The 20,415-nt window shown below is 53.1% G+C and overlaps 1 protein-coding gene and 1 long non-coding RNA gene across 8 annotated transcripts in view; one reads left to right on the forward strand and one right to left on the reverse strand.

Annotated features, from left to right (window-relative positions):
- The window catches only part of Hivep3 (HIVEP zinc finger 3), a 402,531-nt gene extending 386,089 nt beyond the window's left edge, over window positions 1-16,442 (forward strand). For 3 of the 6 annotated variants that reach the window (NM_001107972.2, XM_087549276.1, XM_087549277.1), the window contains 4 exon segments: window positions 1,504-1,679; window positions 6,784-6,870; window positions 10,135-11,045; window positions 12,035-16,442. In NM_001107972.2, the coding sequence (NP_001101442.1) occupies window positions 1,504-1,679; window positions 6,784-6,870; window positions 10,135-11,045; window positions 12,035-12,802 (1,942 nt within the window). In that variant the 3' untranslated portion in view covers window positions 12,803-16,442. 6 annotated transcript variants of the gene reach the window in all.
- LOC148006020 (uncharacterized) overlaps window positions 16,105-20,415 on the reverse strand; it is a 42,058-nt gene continuing 37,747 nt past the window's right edge. The window contains exon 5 of one of the 2 annotated variants that reach the window (XR_015621095.1): window positions 16,105-19,079. This is a non-coding gene — a long non-coding RNA (uncharacterized LOC148006020). The remainder of the gene's footprint in view (window positions 19,080-20,415) is intronic. The other variant, XR_015621096.1, reaches the window with a different exon arrangement.

Below are 20,415 nucleotides of genomic sequence, written 5' to 3' on the forward strand. Positions count from 1 at the left end.
TGTTTGGGGTGTATGATTGTGGGCATGAGGGATATGTGAGTGCTCTCATGAGGTGTGAATGTATAGGCATGGGTGTGTGAGGAGTGTGTACTTGTGGGTATGTAGGCATGAGGTGTGAGATTAACCTCCCACTGCTACATGCAGCTCCCTATCTGAGAGTCCCTCTTCTGAGCCCATTCTGGTCACGTCTCTCAGCCTGAGCAGTCTCAAGTCCTAGGTGCTGTCATCTCTCTGCCATCCACCCACCTGCCCCCACCAGTGAGAGCTGGTGACGAGCAGTTCTTGCTGAGGGCATGGGGGAGACATATCCCCTTCTGTCTTGTCGTGGTCCATGACTTCTGAGGTAGAAGGCTACCTCCTGGGTCTTCTAGAACGGTTTCTCCTGCTGTTCCTCATGCCTCCCATGTGGGATAAGGCAGAGAGCTCAGTGACTCTGGTTCCGTCTATACCCAGCAGAACAATGATGGCCCCTGTTCCTCCCTCAGACACCTGTGGCTTCCTGATCAGTCACCTTCTCCTTTGTTGACTCTTGGGGGAGATGACTACATCAAGACTTTCTGGACTCACCAGCCATTAAATAATGGCACAGAGACTTAGTTATTTTTTTGTCATAGCTTAGGCCTTTAGCTTGGGGTACCTCACAGCTAGTTCATCTAATTTAATCCTATGATTCTAGCCCACCCCACCCTACTTCTTTACCTCTCCCTCAGCCCCTGTGCACTACCGGTCACCTCCGTGTCCCACTGGCAAATCCCCCAGTACTGATTTCATCTCAGAGACCCTTTCTCAGCTGAAAGTTCTGCCCTTCCCTTTCTTGCCCAGCTACTGGTAGATCTTTATGAAGCCAATCAGCAGGCGAGGGAGGAAGAGTCTTTGCAAAATTCTGAGGCAGGTGATGATTCATAGGAACAACAACACCCAAATCCAGCCAGTACTCACCTCAGGGGGCACAGAGACAACCTTCGCACAGTGCACCCCAAGACGACAGCTTGGCGTGGTAAGGTGCAGGTTCTGGGCCAGCCCTTTCTGACTAGGTGCTCTTCAGTGAACCTGTTTAGCTCTTCCTTGTGAGGCAACGGTGACTTACTTCAGATGAACGGCTTGATGGATGGCAGTAGCTATTACTTTATGAATCTCTCTTGGTGGCTCTGGTGGCCTCCAGTGGCTGTTCTCTGTGGCAGAGCCATGACAGCAGCAGGCTGTGCAAAGCCAGCCAGCAGCCAGAAGGGAATTTGCTGTTTTAGTGTCCTTTCCTTTCCTGTCATGAATAGTCGGCTCTGGCTGTGGGGAAAGGGAAGATCCATCCCGTCTGTCTGACACTGGGCTGCAGGAGTCTGTGGTGGCTCGTCAGGGCGACTGAGTCCCTTTCAGCTCTGTAGTCCTCGGTAGCACACCGTCCTCCGCAGTGTCCACACCTGGCTGGATACAGCTAGTCTTCCGAGGTAGGACTCTGCCTGCCTCCTCCCCCTTTTTTTTCCTTTACATGACACCTGTTGCTCACAGGTACAAATCAAACGAGGAGTATATATATGTGCGAGGCCGCGGCCGAGGGAAGTATGTCTGTGAGGAGTGTGGAATTCGCTGCAAGAAACCCAGCATGCTGAAGAAACACATCCGCACCCACACTGACGTCCGACCCTATGTGTGCAGGCACTGTCACTTTGCTTTTAAAACCAAAGGTAAGAGGCAGTCAGCTGGGCACCACCCCACCCACGGCAGGGATCCCCCCCGGGGGAGCCCCAGCACAGAGTCCTCCCTGTGCCCGAGGGCCGAGTACCCCCACATCCTGGACTCCCACGCCACTTGGTCCCGATGGCAGAGCACAACTGGTCAGTGATGCTCACAGCTGCCACGGTCACACAAGCTCCCACCCACATTCCACAGCCTCTACGCCCACACTTGTGGTTCTCTGTAGACATCATCACCCTTTCCTCTGCATGCCTTCCATGGATCTGATGACCTCTGCCATGCACACTCGTCACACTCACTCTTGCACTAGAGGATCCATTCCACTTGGAGCCACACGACCCTCTCGCATGTTCACTTTTCTCTATTCCTCCTCACCACACCCAGCATTCTCCGATCCACCCCTCTTCTCTGCAGCATTCAGCATAGGGTCCTGCTACCCCCACCCCCACCCTGATCCTGAGAGCCTGTCACTTCAGCTTCCAGCCATCCTCCACATCAGAGTCAGGGCAGGGTCTGGCAGTCATTTATGAGAGGTAGGACTGGCTGTTGAGAGCGTGCATCTCAGAGAGCAGTGACGGGCAATGGTGGCCTGGGCCCACTATAGTCTCGAGGCCCTGGGTGGAGCAGACAGGGTTCTTGAATGGGGCTCTTCCCTTGCTGGGAGGTCCTGTGGCTTGCTTGCAGAGAAAAATGGTGGGCCTTGCAAGGTTGAACACCCTAGGTGGTTGCCTCTCACACTTTGTAGATGCCTGTGTTTGGAGATGAGGATTCTGTCTTCTCTTCAGAGTTAAGTAGAGGAGGAGCCACAGGGGGCTCCAGAGACAGATCCCAAGGCAGACTTTGGCTTTCCTCTTGCCCTTTCTTCTGACTCACAAGGGACAGGGCTACAGCTGAGGACAGGAGTTAGCTGAGCCCTCTAGGCTCCTGTAGCTTTCTGCTCTTGCCACCCTGGGTCAGGAGCTGCCTGTCATATTCCCAGGCCCAGTGGCCTCTTTCCCAGCATGCTCCACTGCTCCTTTCTTACCTATTAGCAGACCCTGCTCGCCTCTGTCTTCTCTCCATCATCTTCGAGCTCAGCACACAGTTTCCCACCATGATCTGGAACTGGATGGAGACGCCCACCCTTCCACTTCCTTTTCCTGGCCCTCTTCCTTAGCATCTCGGAAACAGTGTCTCAATGGGTGCTGATAAGGCACCTGTCCCAAAGCAGCCCAGTTTAGCATGTGTGGGTCCTCTGCCCCACACCCCCATCTCCAGTCTCTCATCTTCTGGGCTTTTGTGGAAGAGAGATTGGAACCACTGGCTGACAACTTAAACAAGGAAGCAAGTGGAGCACTTCTTGATTGGGCCAGAGGAGATCACAAATACCCAACCTCTGTCCCAAGGATGCAGCGGCCTCATCTTCCACCCTCCGCTGGCTAAGGCAACCTCTGGATGGCCGCAGTGCTCTTCTAGGTTTGCTGAGGGATTGCATTGTCCTGCCCTCAGCAAGAAGAGCCCTGAGGAAGCCTCCCTTCTGGGCTACCCACGGTGCACACGCACCTGGCCCCAGTTCCCTGAGGAACTCCCACTTAGCACCTTGGCCTCACTCATTCTGGAAGGTCTGTTTGAGGTGACAGTTTATCCTCTGGGAACTTTTCCCTGGGTCTCTCTGTCTCTGAACCACTCCAGAGATCCAGAGGGTCCTGAGAGTATATCCTAGGGTACAGGAAGTACCTTCAGGAGACTGGGTTTTGTTCTTGGCCAATGACTGGGAGCAAGCTGAGTTCCTCCCTGGGCCTCTGAGCCAGGCACAGGAAAAGTAAGCCTGAAACTTGGAATCTCACACTTCATGCTCAGCACAGAGTGGACAGAGGTGATAATAGGTGAGAAAAGGAAGAGATTCCCCATTAGATATGAAGGGAAAGGGCAGGAGGCCAGAGCACCCAGCCCTCCTTGGAGCCACATCTCTGAAGTCCTGTTGTCCATCAGCTATGATAATATGAGGACTTTCTCTCCTCTCAGGATCTGTTTGCCTCCTTGCCAGGCCCTGCCCTTGAGTTGTGGCTCCAGCCAGGATATATGAGTACTGAGACTGGACCTGGCAGACCTCAATTCCTTGTCTGCACCACCTGGCAATGCCTGTGCCAGGGGACTCTTCTTGTCTGTCTGTCTGCCTGTTTGTGTCTTGTCTTTGTGTCTGTCACACACTGAGGTGGCAGTTTGGCCTCTGGGAACTCTTTGAGGAGGGTCTCAGTGCATGGGGCAGGAGGAGGTAGGAGGCTAGCCCTAGGAAGGTCCCTTTCCTCTTTTCAGATTCTTTCTAGAGGTGGCTGAGCCATAGACAAGCCCTTACACTGATCACCTAGGGAACAGAAATGGTAGCTGTGGACAGGCCCTTGTTCAGCCCAGGTGACAGGGTCTGATACTTGCAAGAACCAGCTTCCCTCCCAGACAACTCGGTCTTCCAGCCACCCACCTGTCCTCTACTTCCAGATGCCAGGCCGGGTTGTCCATGGAGGACAGGTTAACTGAGAAGACCTTGACTGGCCAAGCCTCCTCCCTAAAGTTTCTACAGGATGTTGATGGGGCAGGACAGGCCTCTGAGGGTTGGGTTTCCCTTTTGCCTGTTCAGAGAGCTGCTGAGGTCCTTCCTCAAGGTTGAGAACATCCTGTGATCACCAGCCCCCTCCCCATCTAATACAATACCTGGCGAGTCAGAGCCAGAGACACAGCTTGCCAGTAGAGTGATTGCCTACCATTCAGAAGGCCCTGGGTTGCATCCCAGGCACAATATTAAATAAAAGATTGTCCTGGGGGGGAGAGGGGTGATACTCTGGGCTGGTCATAGTTCACTCCCACTGCTTTGCCTTACGATCTTCCCAGTGTCCCCACGAGGTGGGTATTTAAAGAAACAGAAACTAGGACCCCACAGAGCAAGGAACGTTGAAAAGCTTGCTCAAGAGAACATAGTTAGCAATACAGAGCCCAGACCCACCCCAGCGCCCCTTCCACCAGGTCATCTCCCTACAAAAGGCCACTGCAAGACCAGCCGCGTCAGAGGGTCCCAAGACCTGAATCTAGCCAGAGCTTGACATTAGCCAACACTGGTTCTGGGCCAATTGCTTCACTGCACTGGTTTACAGGAGCCCTGTCAGCACCCAGGACAGCCAAGAATCTTGCCCAATGATGTCATCAGCACCTGAGCCCAGAGTTAGGTCAGAAACAGAGGGACTGAGCCTGGTGGGTTGAATGACATGGTCTGTGAAGTGTCACCCACCACTTTGCTTCTGGGATGCATTTCTTGGAAGACTATTCTGCTCTGTGTCTAGCATGGCTGAACAGAAATCTAAAGTCTTCAGGTATAATGTATATGGCAGCATTCACGTCCTTTGTGACCGAGGGTGCTCAGAGAAGGGACCCAAGGACTGGAACCTCAGGACAGTTGGGATCTCTGGTCCACAGCTCTCTTGTCTTACCTCCTGCCTGCTCCACTCAGCCAATGAACATGAAGGGCATGGGACTGACTCGAGCTCTCCGTCCAGATGCAGGAGGGAGGCCAAGCTGGGCAGGATAGAGTTGGATGATGAGTGGGAAGTGTTAGCTCCTCTCTAGTCTCAGCCACTATATTGGCCCAACCTCAGGAATCTCACTTCCCCAGCAGCCTCAGCAAACCTGGTGTTTCTGAGCAGCGATGACGCTCGGTTAGGCTATGTTACCTCTCTGTCCATCTCTCTTCCTGTTAGTCCCCTCTCCTGTCCACTCATCTAACAGTGTCCCCGTCCATGTCCCTCTGCACAGGTTTTCTTGTCCCCCACTCCCTCTCCCTGCCCATTCTTCTTTTACCCTCTGGTCTGGCCTCCCGTACACAGCCACATGTGGGCGTCCATTTCTCAGTTCCTGCAGCCGTCCATCCCATCTGTTGACAGGCCAACCACACCCATTCCTCCTCTCTGTGGTTCTTGTCTCCTCCATCTGCCGGCCGTCGGCTTCTCCTCCAGTGTCCCATCCATCCGTCATCATGCCCCTACTCTTTCTCTCCACCTTCCTCCGTTCAGTTATACATTCTTCCTTCCCCTAGTCCCTCTGCGCACTCATTTCCAGAGATTTCATCCAGACTTTCTATTCTACCCCCTTCCATCTGTCCATTCAAACTTGGCAATTTAAGGCTCGTGAGACAGTGCACCTGACTCGGGAGCCTCCAATATGTTATATGATCAGCCACGTGGAAACACAACAGTCCACAGAGCACAGCCCCAAGGAACCTCATGTGGCGTCTGTCTGTGTTCTCTGGGGATGGGACAGCACTGTCCACAAAGCTCATCATCCTGAAGCCTGTCTGTCACATCTGTGTGCCATGGGGAACCTGACACCGTTGCTATTATTGTAAGCCTGGCCCCAGGAGCTATCGCTCCAGCTCCTCGACCTATGGGGCTAGGCCTACAACTCGGGGCAGCACCTCAGAGCTTCACAGAGCCTTGGACAACCTGTCCAAGCTCTATCTGCACTGTGCCCTGGCCCCAGACAGAGGATTTTGCTAAGACAATCCCAGCCTGGATCCCAGAGCCTGTGGGGCTCATGTCCCTTGCCTACATACCTCACTGCTCCTGCAAGAAACCATGTCCTGGCTTCTCTGCCTAGTCCCTAAGGTTTGCCTTAGGCGATCTAGTAGTACACCCAGTCAGAAGGACTTCTCAGTCCCCAGCCACTATGTTAGTCATGAGAACCCCGTGTCGTTTCCAGCATTTAAGATTGCACATCATGTTTTCTGAGTGTGCCACAAGCTCCCGGGCCCAAACATAAGACAGAAAAAAAAAATACACTTGCGTGGTCTTTTAATGTCTCTGTGTTTTAACCAGCATCTCTGGCTCCCGTTGTACCCTGTCCTCTCCCAGCCACATGCCCTCCCCACCCTGCTCCTGTATTTTACCTTCCGTAGCAGTTATGGTGGCATAGACTGGCTGGACATGGGGGCACAGGATGCCTCGGCCTGCCCAGCCCTTGGCACTTTGTCTACAGAGCTGTGCCCTGGCAGCGTCTGCTGCCTTCATGCATCCCAGCCTCTCTGCTCTCTCCCTGACACCAGGCCATGAATCTGTTCTCGTTTCTTTCCAGGGAATCTGACTAAGCACATGAAGTCGAAAGCCCACAGCAAAAAGTGCCAAGAGACGGGGGTGCTGGAGGAGCTGGAAGCCGAAGAAGGTACGGGGTCAGCCTCCGCTCTCCCTGATTCCCTCTGCACTTCCCTTCTCCCCCCTTTACCCCTGGCCCAACCCCCTTCCCAGCCACCCTCATTTCTACCACTGTTCCCTCTCCTCTCCCTCCCTCCATTCCACACCCTCCCGTCTAGTTTGCTGAACAACCGGGAAGTGACACATGCTCCCGGGGCCACACAGCCCGTTGCTGTGCAGTTCCGTATAACCTAGTGCTCCAGTGCCAGCACCAGTGGGAGCTCAGGCAGTGCCCGCTGAACACGAGCCCACGAGTAACTACAGGCGACACGGAGCACCCAGTGTGGGTCAGGCACATTCTAATCACGTGCCCTGCGTTGTCCCCGAGGTACCTGGATCTTCAGGCACTTAGCTAGAAGCCTCTTCTGCCAGGAGCCTAACACATGGCCTGTAGGGCTGTGAGTGTCACCGAGAAAGGCAAAGCTAGTCCCACTGCCCCCCTCCCTTCCCAGCCCTGACACATCACTGCAACCTGGCTATGGTCCTCCAGCATCAGAGGCAAGCTAGAGGCAGGCTGATAGCAGACAGGGCAGGGACATGGGTAAGGAGGGAAGCCAGGCAGGAAGCCAGAGGGGCTCTGGCAGATGGATGGGCAGGTCCTCCAGAAGTGACAGACCTTAGCTGCAGATTCTCTGAAGTCAGGATCAGGGCTTAGTATGACAAGATGAGAAGAGGTAAAGGGAGAGGAGGAAGGAGAAAGTTGTGGCTTTTATTTTCTGTTTAAAGTAATTTAACAAGAATCAGATCCAGCTTCCTTTAACATTGAATAAACCAATGTTTAGAACTCAAAGCACTGCCTTCACAAACAGTAATGTGAGGTCCCCATGTTGCCAAAATGCTCGCCAGGCCACTATGGGTGGTGCCTTGTCGAGGTCCCTGCACATTCAGTAGGCACTTGTATTGCCCCATTTCAAGTCAAGGAAAAGTAAAGCCCAGAGCTGGGACCAGGAAGGGCCATGAAAGGCAGGGGGCCAACTTGGCTGTCATCTGTCCTCTATCCTTGAGTGTCACAGGGGTGATGCACACGTTCCCTGCCTGTGTGATCCAGGCCAGACACGTGAGCATGGCTCAGGTGAGAAGGGGTCAGATTCCAGATGCATTCGGAGGCTGAGCCCTAAGTGTCCTGTACATCATAGAGGGCAGAGGAAGGGAGGAGAAAGGGACCAGGGATAACTTATAACTAAGACACCGGAAGGGTGGAGTTGTTACTTCCTGCGCCAAGGCAGACCCAGGGCAGACATTAGGAACTGGTGTATCCTGAACTGTACTGTTGGTAGCAGGAACTGCCCTGAAAAGCACCCAGCCAGGAGGCCTGCAGCTCCAGCGGGAGTAGATTGTCAGCCACCGCCACCATGTGGCCAGTCTTAGAAACTGCACCCAGAACGTTCTATCCAATGCTTTGATGGCAATAATGGCTGAAACGCCTCGTGTGGAATATCAGGAAGGGGAGATGCTCAGGCAGGCAGGGGAATCCTTTAGATACCTGCTGGAACCGGATGTGGAGTGCCTGACGTAGTGTGGTCTGGAGAGGCCTTCCACCATCCCTGCACTGGGAACTCATACAGGGGCCTTCACTTTCTCCTCAGTAAAGAAGGGCTTTGGGGCCGTCCTGCTGGGTGTCGCTGACTGGGGAGGACCCTGCTTCAGCCTTCATCTGCAAATGCTAACAGTGCCGCCTGGGCCACCTGCCCATGGGAGAGGAGAAGCAGATGGAGAAGCCGGTAGCGAACACAAAAGGACATAAACAGCCATCAGCACCCAGCGAGAAGATGGTGGGGTGGGGACTTGGAGCTACACCTGCTCATCAAAGCATAATTCATTTTGAACTACAGTGTAATAGCATGAGGGCCAGGAGATAGCTGGATGATTGTAGGGTGTGCTGGGGCCTTCTCTATGCGGGAGGGCAGAGCTGAGGCCTGCAGTCAGGGCTCCTGTCAACGTCCTAGGTCAACAAAATAAGTCCTTGAGCTGATGCCAGGCCTTGCCCCTCCCCCCTCCCGTCTGTTCTGTCTTCTCCCATTCCCATCACCCACTGCCCTCAGGGCCTTGTCTTTTGCCCCCATCTGCCCAAAACCCTGCCCTTGGCCTCATGACCCTCCCCCTGCCTGACAGTTCCTTCTCTACCCACAGTTTGCTGTCTGTCCTAATGAATGTTCACATTATCCACTTTGGCACCTGGCTGCTGAGGCATTAGCATCACTGTTCCGGGCCTTCTTGGGCATGGTGGAGAGCCAAAGCCAGTACCCCGGGATTCTGGGCCTACCTTTCCTGACCAGGAGAAAATAGAATATTGGTGTCTGGGTTAGCTATAGGGCTAGTGGACACATTAAACCGCCCGGAACCAGCACGAACTGGTCATGTCACAGCAGTCTAGTGACGGACCAACAGCACAAACTCTCCAGGTGATCCTCAGAGTGCAGAAGGCTGTCCGTTTCAGTGATGCCTCGTGCTATGTTGCTGGTAATGGTACAGCCTCAACCCAGCGGAGGGAAACCTCTACCCCATAAGATGCCAGACCTGGAGGCTGACACTCACAGTGCTCCACAGGCCAGGGGTGGTAGGGGTGAGGCCTTCCCTAAAGACTGAGACCAGCCTAACCCAGGTGCTCACAGAGGCTAAACTCTGCCATCTGCCCAAAGCTTCTGTGAGGGCCAGCCTGGTCATGTTGGCATCTGGTTTGTGAATGTCTGCTGGGCCAGCCGGCATGCCCTATCCCAGAGTAATAGATGCCATCAGGCATAAGGTCATAGTGGCTGTAATTCTCTGGGCCCTTGCCGTGCACCAGGCCTGCAGTGAGACATCTACTTAACAAAAGGAGAGACTGAGGCCAGCACTACAACTGACTCACAGTGGAGCCCACACCGACAAACCAGGAAGCAGATGGTCTTGTTTGCCCCAGTGAGGTCCCAGGCCTGCTTCTGCCTTACTTGGGCAGGTTACTTAATGCCCCTTACCTTGGTTTCCTTATCCACAACATGACGGTAAGAATAGAACCACCGCTTTCCCAGCGATCCCAGGTTTCTTTGAGGGTTACACGAATTCACGTACCTAAAGCCCTCAGAGCTGAACTTGTACACTGAGGCGTGAGGTCATTGTGCACTATTATTTACAGAGTATTCTGTCTGCTATGTCACTTGGTTGTCTGCCATGTGGCATTATGCCTACTTGGCAGGCAGTGGGACCGGGCTTAACCCGGAGCAGCTGTAATCTGGAGTGCCCTGTGTCCTCCCCTCAGGAACCAGTGACGACCTACTCCAGGACTCAGAGGGGCGAGAGGGCTCCGAAGCTGTGGAGGAGCACCAGTTTTCAGACCTGGAGGACTCTGACTCAGACTCAGACCTGGATGAAGATGAAGAGGAGGAGGAGGAGGAGGAAGAGGAGAGCCAGGATGAGCTGTCCAGGCCATCCTCAGAGGCAGCTCCACTCTGCCTGCCAGCCACACTACAGGAGGACTCCTCCCTGATTCGGGGCCCTCAGCCTCCAGATGCCACTTCAGACGCGGCCCCACGAGGCAGCTCCATCTCAGAAGCCACGCGTCTGACAGCCAGCAGCTGTTCCACACCCAGCCAGGGTACCCAAGGCCTTCCTCGGCTGGGACTGGCCCCACTGGAGAAAGGCACGAGCTCAGCCCTGAGTCCCAAGGCCACATCCCCTAGGAGGCCGTGGTCCCCAAGCAAAGAAGCAGGCAGCCGCCCCTCACTCACTCGCAAACATTCACTCACCAAAACCGACTCATCTCCCCAGCGATGTTCACCGGCCCGAGCTCAGGCCTCAGTCGCGAGCACACCTGGTCCCCAGACGGGCCCAGGAAGGGACCTAAGTCCTCACCTTTGTGGGTCTCCGAGACCAGAGTTGTCCTGTCTGACTCCCTACCCCATAGGAAGAGAGGTGCCCGCTGGACTTGAGAGTGCCACAGTCACAGGCACCCCCAGATGTTCACCCACCAGGAGACGGTCCCTGGGTCGGGCCGAGTCATCGCCGCCGCACACAGTGCTGCCGGGGACGTGGGCCCTAGGTGGGCCCTGCAGCCCCTCAGTGGACAAGTATGGCCTGGGCTTGGGGCCGGTTCCACGGGCTCTCCTCCAGCCCGTGCCTCTACCTCACACACTTCTCAGCAGAAGCCCGGAAACGTGCGCCTCTGCATGGGTGAGTCCTGGGGGGTCAGGAGCTCCCCATCCACACCGTCCGCACCTCACGTCCACACCTGGCCGGCGTTCCTGGTCTTATAGCGAGCATTTCCTGGGTCCCCACTCTACCAGCCAGTTTATTGCACTTGGAGGCACCCTCAGAAGCCCCGAACATGACTCTGGTGTTCGCCAGCTCTAGCCCTAGCAGGCAGGGTACGGGAGGATGTGGATGTAAACACTTGTATAGTCCTTCAGCCATCCCTTCCCTGTCTACGTGTGTCCTTGGAGCAGGTGACAGACAGCTTTACCAAAACCATCAGTCCCCATCTCCTTCATGAACATCACAGTCCACACCATCCCTGTGGAACCATGAGTGCAGTGGTTGAAGCAACCTTGCCTCAGTCACCACCGTGCCCTACCACACCACCACTAGTGCTGACCACCACCACCACCACCACCCGCAATATCGTTTCATCATCTACACTGTCCCTGTCCTGGTGCCTTGCAGTGTCTGTACCGCTACCACAGTGCCTCCTGTGGCTGCCACTGCCCAAGGCTGGCCCTGTCCCTGTGAACATTGCTTGCATTGTGTTGTCAGGACCCCACAGCATCTCTCCTGGAGGAACATTGACTAAAGTATCTTTCTTGCCACATTGAACTTCCTGTAGTGGAAGGTGGAAATCCTTGGGTGGGAATTCATATGCAAGGGTGAAGTTAGGCCAAGACCATTTTAAGAAGGGGTGAGGCAGAAGAGCCAAGGTAAACCAGGGCAACCACAGATCCCCATTCCCAGGAGCCGCCTCCTACAGATATGGGCCAGCATGTCCCTCTAAGTTTCCCAGTAGGAAGCTCCTTGAGCACAGCATTAGGACTCCTGATTCTGGCCATACTCACCAGCCTTACTCTGACCTCAGGCCTCCCTGCCCTCTATAACTCTAGCCCTAAGTCCTGCAGATGCCCAGCATGTAACCCTTGTCTTCTCCTGTTTTGTTTTTCTGTCTCCTCCAGAAGACTGAATCCCGAAGTCCATCAGCTGGTCCTGCTCCTCTCTCTTCCCGACCATCCTCTGCCCCTCATGACTTCCACGGCCACCTCCCTAGCCGAAGTGAGGAGAACCTCTTCAGCCACCTGCCTCTGCATTCCCAGCACCTGAATCGCACCCCCTGCCCCCTCATTCCCATCGGTGGGATCCAAATGGTACAGGCCCGACCAGGAGCCCACCCCACCCTGCTGTCAGGACCCTGTGCAGCCTGGGTCAGTGGCTTCTCAGGGGGTGGCAGTGACCTAACTGGGGCCCGAGAGGCCCAGGAGCGCAGCCGCTGGAGTCCCACGGAGAGCCCTTCAGCATCAGTGTCCCCTGTGGCCAAGGTCTCCAAGTTTACACTCTCTTCAGAGCTGGAGGAGGAAAGGACCAGCCGAGGCCCAGGAAGACCTCCTGCCTGGGAACCTCACAGGGCTGAAGCCCCTGCAGAAACCATGGGCACACACAGCCCCTGCCCCCCACAGCTGCCCCAAGGGCACCCGCTGGCACCATCCTGGAGGGGCCTCCTGGAATCACCACACGCACTGGCCAACCTAAAGGCCTCAAGCTTCCCGCCACTGGACCGCAGCAGCTCCATGGACTGCCTGGCAGAGACCTCCACTTGCTTTCCACCCCGGAGCAGGAACCTCTCTGGAGAACCCAGGACCCGCCCAGACTCCCCTGAGCTCTTAGGTAGAGGGGAGCTCAGGACACCTCTATTCCTGTCCAAGGATAGCGGCCCCCCAAGCATCTAAGCCTCTGCAGTACTTCAGCACTGGCCTCAGTGTTCGGCAGCAGACACTTCCTGCCAACCGCCTGGAGTCATACTGCTCCCGCGGGCATCCTCTCCCATCTGTCCATCTGTCCATCTGTCCATGCAGCTTCTGCTCAGCCCCGTCTGTTCTATTTTTCCACATATGCAGTTACCTGTGCCTTTTTCTAGACCTTTTGTTGCTTGAAAAAAAAATCACACACATCCATAAACGAAACGAAACAAACACATCCACGAGGAGCTCTAGGCTGTGAGTAGTTTGTGCTCTGGGGACAAGGCTGGAGGAGGGACTCTCCACCTCCACCACCACATGCCGTACTGGCAGCCGTCCCCACCTCAAGGTCCCTGAGAGAGAGGGTCTATTGCACTGAGAGAGAAGAAAGGGGGAGAAAAATATAATTAAATTCAAAGGCAAGCACTCCTACAGACAGATTCCCAAGATCCCCACTCATAACACATACGGTTCATAGCCACCCCGCTCTGCCATCAGAGGAACCAGAACCCCAAAGCAGGACACAAATACAGGCAGGAACCAACCCGCTACTCCCCACCCTACCTGGCTAAGAACATTATCTTTTATCCTATGTAGTGTGAACCAAGCTCTCACCTTCTCCCTTCCTTACTCCACCTCCGCCCAGGGCTTGCCCATCTGTCTCCTTTCTCCTACACACTGTAGGTCTCTGCCTTCTGGGCCTGGCCACACGCTGGCTCCTTTATGTTCAGAAATACCCACAGGATGGAGGGGCCAAGGCAGGACTAGGGATGGTCCTAGTCTGGACCTGTTCTGAGCCTGGAGTTTGGATTCTGTTTCACCTGTGGCCCTGAGACAGCACATCACACTTCCTTCCTGGCAGGATTGACGTGTGTGTGTGTGTGTGTGTGTGTGTGTGTGTGTGTGTGTGTGTATACACACAGAGAGAAACCAAAGATGGTGCTTGGTACTTTCTCTGGCCTCCTCAGATCCTCTGCTCTTAACTTAGAGGATTGGTAAATTGTCCCAAACCCTTTAAATTTTTCTCCAGTTCCCAAGGAAAAAAAAAAACACAACAAAACAAACAAAAAAAAACAAACAAACAAAAAAATCCCTGCTTAAAAAAAATGAAATATAACCAAAAATTTAAATCCCAAGTTGAAATTTGGAACTTGACCTGTTGCATGCTTAAAAAAAAAAAAGCAAGCCCTCTGAGGCACAGGCTCTATGGCTACCATTTCTAAGACCTTCCGGAAATGTTTCTTTACCTTCTCCAAGGAAGAAAGAGAGGGGAAAGGACCATTGTGAGGAGGCCCCTCCTATAGCCTTGTTCCCAAATCACAAAGCCTGTTCTGGCCATGCTGGATACTGTTGTCACGCTGTACAAAGCAGGGCCTGTCCCTGGGCATCAGGCTGGGTGTGTGGCTGAAGGCTCATGGGGAGCTGAGCTGCAGGGCTATGGACTCCCTGTACTAGGCCACCCCTAGTTCCTGTCATGCCTGGTCCTTGCTGGATGGGCAAATCAGCCACAGGCCCAGTGCCCAGCGCAGTCTCCTGGTTTCTTCTTTGTCTGACTCAACGCTTAAGACATAAGCATTAGGAGGACTGGGGCCTTCCCTGCTGTATGCTCAGCTGCACGGTGGCATGGGTAGCAGACTGGGGGCCTCCAGATACCTGCCTTGCTGCAAGTCTCCTGCCCACCTGGGAGAAGCTGTCAGGAACAGGGCTGGGGCACTGGAAGGAAGAGGGTAGAAGCCCAACCTAGAGGCCACAGCTTCTCTCCCTTCTGCCTCTCAGCCCTACCCCACCGGCCCCACTGATGCTAAAGGCTGAGTTGGACAAAAAAAAAAAAAAAAAAAAAAAAAAAAACATCGTCTCAAACTGAACTTTATGGCTTTCCAGGCAAGAGCTTCTGGCCATAGATGGAAGGCTAAATCCTGACCTTGGGATACCTCTCCACTCTACTCCCAAATCTCTCTGTGTCTCTCTGTCTCTGTTTCTCTCTCTCTCTCTCTCTCTCTCTCTCTCTCTCTCTCTCTCTCTCTCTCTCTGTTCCCTTCCTCCATTCCCCTGCTCATGTCCCCTTCAGCAGCCTAGTGACAGACAAATGTGACGACAGAATAACCCCCACAGTTACTGGGCACCCTTGACTCAGGGAAACGGGATGTAACAAAGGGTAGGAATTGGAGACTTGCCTTTAGGTGACAGGGATAGAATACACAGAGTCTAGCTAGGGTTGGTACCACACACATGTCCAGAGAATTGGCAGTGGATGTCACTACCAGGCACAGCTCTTAAACTCCTAAGCTCTCTCCCACCCCCACCCCAAGCACAGGACCCCAGCCTGCAAACACCTTCTCTACCTAGAGAAACTCTCACTCCAGGAGTGTGCTTGGGGCTCCTCACCCACAACCAGCCACTTCTGACTTTGCAGTCTGCCTGTGACACTACTGTTGATGACAGTCTAGTTCAGACATTTATGTGGGGTCTGCTGACACACACCAGAATAAGATGGCCTCGCTACAGACTGTCTTTGCTCCTCCTTACCTCTACCAGTTGGGGAGGTCTAGTCAAATCAGTCCTCTGAGGGTGGTAGTTCCCAGCCACTCATCCCTGAGGCCTGAGCCCTAGTTGGCCCTCCCTGGGTAACCTCACATCATTGTGTGTACTAAACCCCTTCCACACCAAGGGCAGGCCCGCTTTTCCCACTCCCATCATAGCTGATACTCTGGTCCCAGCCACCAAGACCTTCCAGGGCTTCTGACAGGGGTAGCTACCTATTTTTCCAGACACAAAGTCTCTGCCTGCCTCAGCAGGGAAACCTCTTAAGAGAAATGACTCCCCATTCCCTCTGGGTGTTGCCCACCCCCACCTGGCCCAGGAAGAGGGAATATGTCTGAGCTGAAGTCTCCTCCTAGTCCTTGCTCCAGCTGAGTCCTCCAGGTAAAGTCCTGGGAGACAGGTCCTCTCTGCAGTGTCTTCTGAGAAAGTTCCCAGAGTCAGTGCCACCAAATTTGTTTCTGTGTTGTGGTTCCTGTCTGCTTGGCATTTGAAAACCGCTTGGGCTCTACGGATCACTTTACTGAATGTGGTGATCAAGAAGAAAGGGAACCCTGCAGGCAAATGTAAGATACTTACACTCTGTAAGATAAATTTCTGCCTCCGTGTTTTTGGGTTTTTTTTTCTTTGAAAAGTTGTACGTGTTCTGTACGTGAAATCGTCTGTAGAGAGTTTCCACGTTCTTAAATGGCAATACATTCCAAACCTCGTACTGTAGATAATGTACAGCATCCGCACTGGAAAGGGGTAGTTTTGCCTGTGGTTTTATTTAAACTCCAGTTTCTACACTTGTATCTTGCAGTTGTCGGTATGGTATTCATCAGTGCAAAAGAAAAACAAAAAAACAAAAAAAACTTAAACAAAAAAAAAATCTACACAGGTCTAAAGCACAGAGTCTGTTATACAAAAGGAAAGAATCGCTCAGTATTGGTGTGTGTGACCCTTGTTGTAAATCCCATCTGTACTGTGAATGAGACGTTTTTACAAGTATGACAATTACCTTTATTACAGCTTGGGCTGAGTGTTCAGCCTGAAGATATTTTTTAAAAAAAAAAAATAGCACGTTGGAATAAATTTGAAAATTCCCAACAGAGCCCTGTTGGCCTGGCTCATGGCTTTTCTTCCTCAATTTTAAATTTGGTTTTATGTGTGTGTCTGTGTGAGTGTGTGTGTGTGTGTGTGTGTGTGTGTGTGTGTGTGTGTGTGTGAATGTGTGTTGAAAGTAGGGGAGGCCCACAGATCCCCTGAAACTGGAGTTAAAGGCGTTTGTGAGTTGCCCAATGTGGGTGCTGGGAATTGAACCCAGGTCCTCTGGAAGAGCAGCAAATGCTCCTAACCACTGAGCTTGCCTCGCCATGGCTTTTCTTGAGGATTACAGAATATTGGGATTAAAAGAACTCCAGATGCCCTCAGCTTTCATTTCATTGCACAGCGATCAGCACATGCAAGGGGAATGGTGAGCTCACAGTCACATAGTCTGGGACCCCCCTCTCCCTCACATCCAGACCTGTCAATAAAAGCCTCAGTACATTACCATGGGAGAGCAGCCTGGCTTCATCCCTATGGTTACCACAGCAACAGGAATGGATTGAACATGCCCACTCTCATTGGTCTTTGAAGCTAAGTCTGGTCAGTATTTGGGAGATATCTGAGGTCTGGGTGTTGCTGAGTTGGTCCTTCTACTCCGAGGAGATGTCCTTGGCTTCTGGTGGGTACCGATATGTGGTGGTGTTCCTGGCTATTTGACACACCCAGTCTCTTGACTCCTCCATACTTCTATGCCCCCTTCTCAACACACCACTGGACCTAAGGCCCTACCTTAATCCAGGATGCTCTCATCTCGAGACCCTTAATTACAGCTGCTAAGACCCTTTTTCTAAACAAGGGAACTCAGAAATTCAGGAATTATGACATATGACCTTCATTAAAAACCACTGTGGAACCTAATCCAGATCCTGACACAGCCACCGACTGCCTGTGTGAGCTTGGGAAGGTTGTCTAACCTCTCTGTGCCTGTTTGCTCATCTGTAAAATAAGAGGTGGTGCTCCAGCTCTGAGGGTCACTATGAAGATTTTAAAAGACGGTGCATGCAGGGAGGCCACAGATACCTGGAACACAGTAGGTCCTCTGCAGTTTGTTCACAGATACTGGGATAGCCAGGATGGCAAAAATGTGGCTTCCCATCTTCTGAACTCAATGCCGTGCCGTCGGATGCAGTGATGAGCAAGAGAGAGGGTCCACCTCCAGAGAGCTTCTGTCTGAGCTTTCTTTGCCACAGGCTCACCTTAGCAGTGGCAGAGAGCAAAGGCTCTAGGCTACAAGGCACTGGAGTATTGTGAAAGCTCTCCTAGAAAAGACCCAGTAACAGCAAGGAAAGGAAACCAGGCTAGTGACCAAAAGGACGGCCCTTGGGACAGGCCAGTGAGCCAAGTGGAGGGCCCTTGGGACAGATGCTAACCAGAAGTTAGGGACCTAAAAGAGTGGGTTTGTTTGGGCAAAGAGGATCAATGCCAATTTACAGAAAAGATTTACCAGCACCATCCCTGGCATGTGATGGCCCTTTGCAGACACAATGGCTGCAGGGGATGGGGGTGGGTGGGTACTGAAGAACCTTGGAGGCGAAGACAGAAAAGGTCACTTTGTCCTAGGCCTGGACACACGTGTGGCTGGGCAGCAGCAGAAGAGCTGTGGGAACGGTCTGTGATGACAGGGAGCAAATGTTGAACATCGTGGCTGGTGGAGTAAGAGAGGCCTGGGTCGGGGAAGGAGGCTTGGGAGTCCAAAAAGGAGAAGTCAGCATGTCTTAGTGACAGGCCACAGAGTGTTCTGTGAGGGATTTTCTCAGGCAACTGAGTAGAATTGCCTGAGGAAGCGGCTGACGAAGCCAGAGAGACCTGAGAGTCGCAGTGAGTGGGGAAGCCAGGAGGTGAAGCTATGGGCCGTCAGGTGAGGATGGAGTCAGTCTGGTGGGTGGTGGGAGGGAAGGAGGATATGTTAGTTTGCCTTCTAGTGCTGTGACAAACAGCACCATGGCGGGAGGCAGCCTGGAGAGGAAAGGGTTTATTATAGGTTATAGTTCCCATGAAGGGAAGTCAGGGCAGGACCCCTGAGGCAAGAACTAAAGAGAGACCCTAGAAGGGTGCTGCTTATTGCCCTGTTTCCCCACAGCTGGCTCAGCCAGTTTGCTTATCCCTCCTGCCCAAGGCCCACCCAAATCAGTACCTAGAGGCCTTGCCTGCAGGGCAAGCTAATGTAAGCTTAATTGCGAGTCTCTCTGCCCATGTGAGTAGCTTGTGTAGAGCTAAAAAACAAAACAAAACAAAACAAAAACAAACAAACAAAAAAACTAACCAGACAAAAGCCAAGGTCACACAATAGTGATTAGAATGCAGAAAAGATGGGCAGTGATCAGCCTTTAGCTCCTGTCTCCGGATGGGACCTCAGAGAATGGAGTCTGTGGACTGCAGATGCTGCAGAGACAGAGGCCAGGACGTGAGCATCAGGTGGTGGTGGTGCAGGCAGCAGGTGAGAATCTTCTGTAACGATGGCAGGGCTGAGGGTGGAGATCAGGTGTGGGAGCCAGGATGTACCAGTCAGGACCGACTTCCCGGTGCTGCTTGAACAAGCACACCTGACATCTGTGGCTGAAGACAGCAAACACCTCTTCCTTCCCTCAGTGGACATCAGCAGAGGAGTTCTCATCACCCCAGACTGATGGCAGCTCCATTCCTGTGCTCCCATGATTTTCAGAAACAGAGAAAAAGTCGGTGTTGTCGTTGGCGACAAATGTCCTGTCATAGTCAGTCTTCGTTATCAACTTGCCCTAATTTAGAATCACCTGGGGATTGGTGTGGTATATGCAAGGCGTGGCTATGAGATGTTTCCAAAGAACAGTCACCGAGCAAGGACCCACTCTACACATGAGCACCATTCCATGGCCCAGACAGAATAAAGGTGGGGAAAGAGGAAGCTGGGTGAAGACTGGCATTCCCCTTCTATACTGCCGTCCGGTCCATGGTGTGACGCATACCATCCAACTATGCCTTTCCTGCCACAGTGGACTGAGCTCACTGACACTGGGAGTCAAAATAAACCTTTCTGCCCTTGGCTGATGACAGATATTCCTTCACATGGACACAGAAGTAACTCAAACACATCCCTACCAGTCTCGTTACCAGTAAGAACCAGCCACACAGCCAGTCTTAGGGAGGGCAACAAGGGTGCTGGGAAACAGCCTCTGGGTCATACAAGGTTAGGACTTCTCAGAGCCAAAGGAGCAGAAGTCCATAATGGGATGGGGAGGAGACAGGGACAGTGGTGTCACCCTCAGAGGGGGTGCACTTTTACAGGAAGCTGAGGTGGGGGTGACCCCGGGGAAAGCATGAGAAGCAAAGAGCGTATCCCATGCTGAAACCATGGTGTGCAAGGATACAGAATAGCTAATGAAGCCAGGGAGGGTACCCTAAGGGAAGGACAGAAAGGGGGAGCAGATAGAGTAGGGGACACTCATCCAAGGCAGCAGGGAAGAGGATGCAACAGGCTCTGTGTCCAAAAACGTTGTTTGCAACTCAGTTGTAGTGCAAACAGCTGTCCAGCATGGTGAGTTTCGGTGCCGTCCTTAGACAACAGCCAAAGGTGGTGACAGTGAGACTACACTCACTGTAGAATGATACATGCCTGTAATTCCAACCCGCATGAGGCCTAGGCAGGAAGATCTCACGTCAGAAGCCAGCCTGGGCTACCTAGTGAGAGCCTCTTGCTATGGCTGGCCCCAGTGTAGCATTTCAAGGAACCCAAGTTCCTCCCCTTATCCTGCAGCCCCTCTCTGGCTCTGGGATAGTGCTGGGTGCCAAGCTGCATGCCTACCTCTGTTTGGAGTCCAATTGCAGCTCTCTCTAGGAGCCTCTGTGAATTTCACACCAGTTGCTGCCATCCCCTTCCTGTCACTCACTTAGTGCCAAGCCAGACAGACACTGCCATGCTGCTGGCTTCCAGGTCTTTGCATGGGTCAAGAGCCGGACCCCTTTGAGAAGTAAATGGGGCAGATTGTGTATTTCTTACAGGT

Source organism: Rattus norvegicus, chromosome 5 (genome assembly GCF_021556685.1).
Source record: "Rattus norvegicus strain SHRSP/BbbUtx chromosome 5, alternate assembly SHRSP_T2T, whole genome shotgun sequence".
In the NCBI taxonomy this organism is placed as follows: Eukaryota; Metazoa; Chordata; class Mammalia; order Rodentia; family Muridae; genus Rattus; species Rattus norvegicus.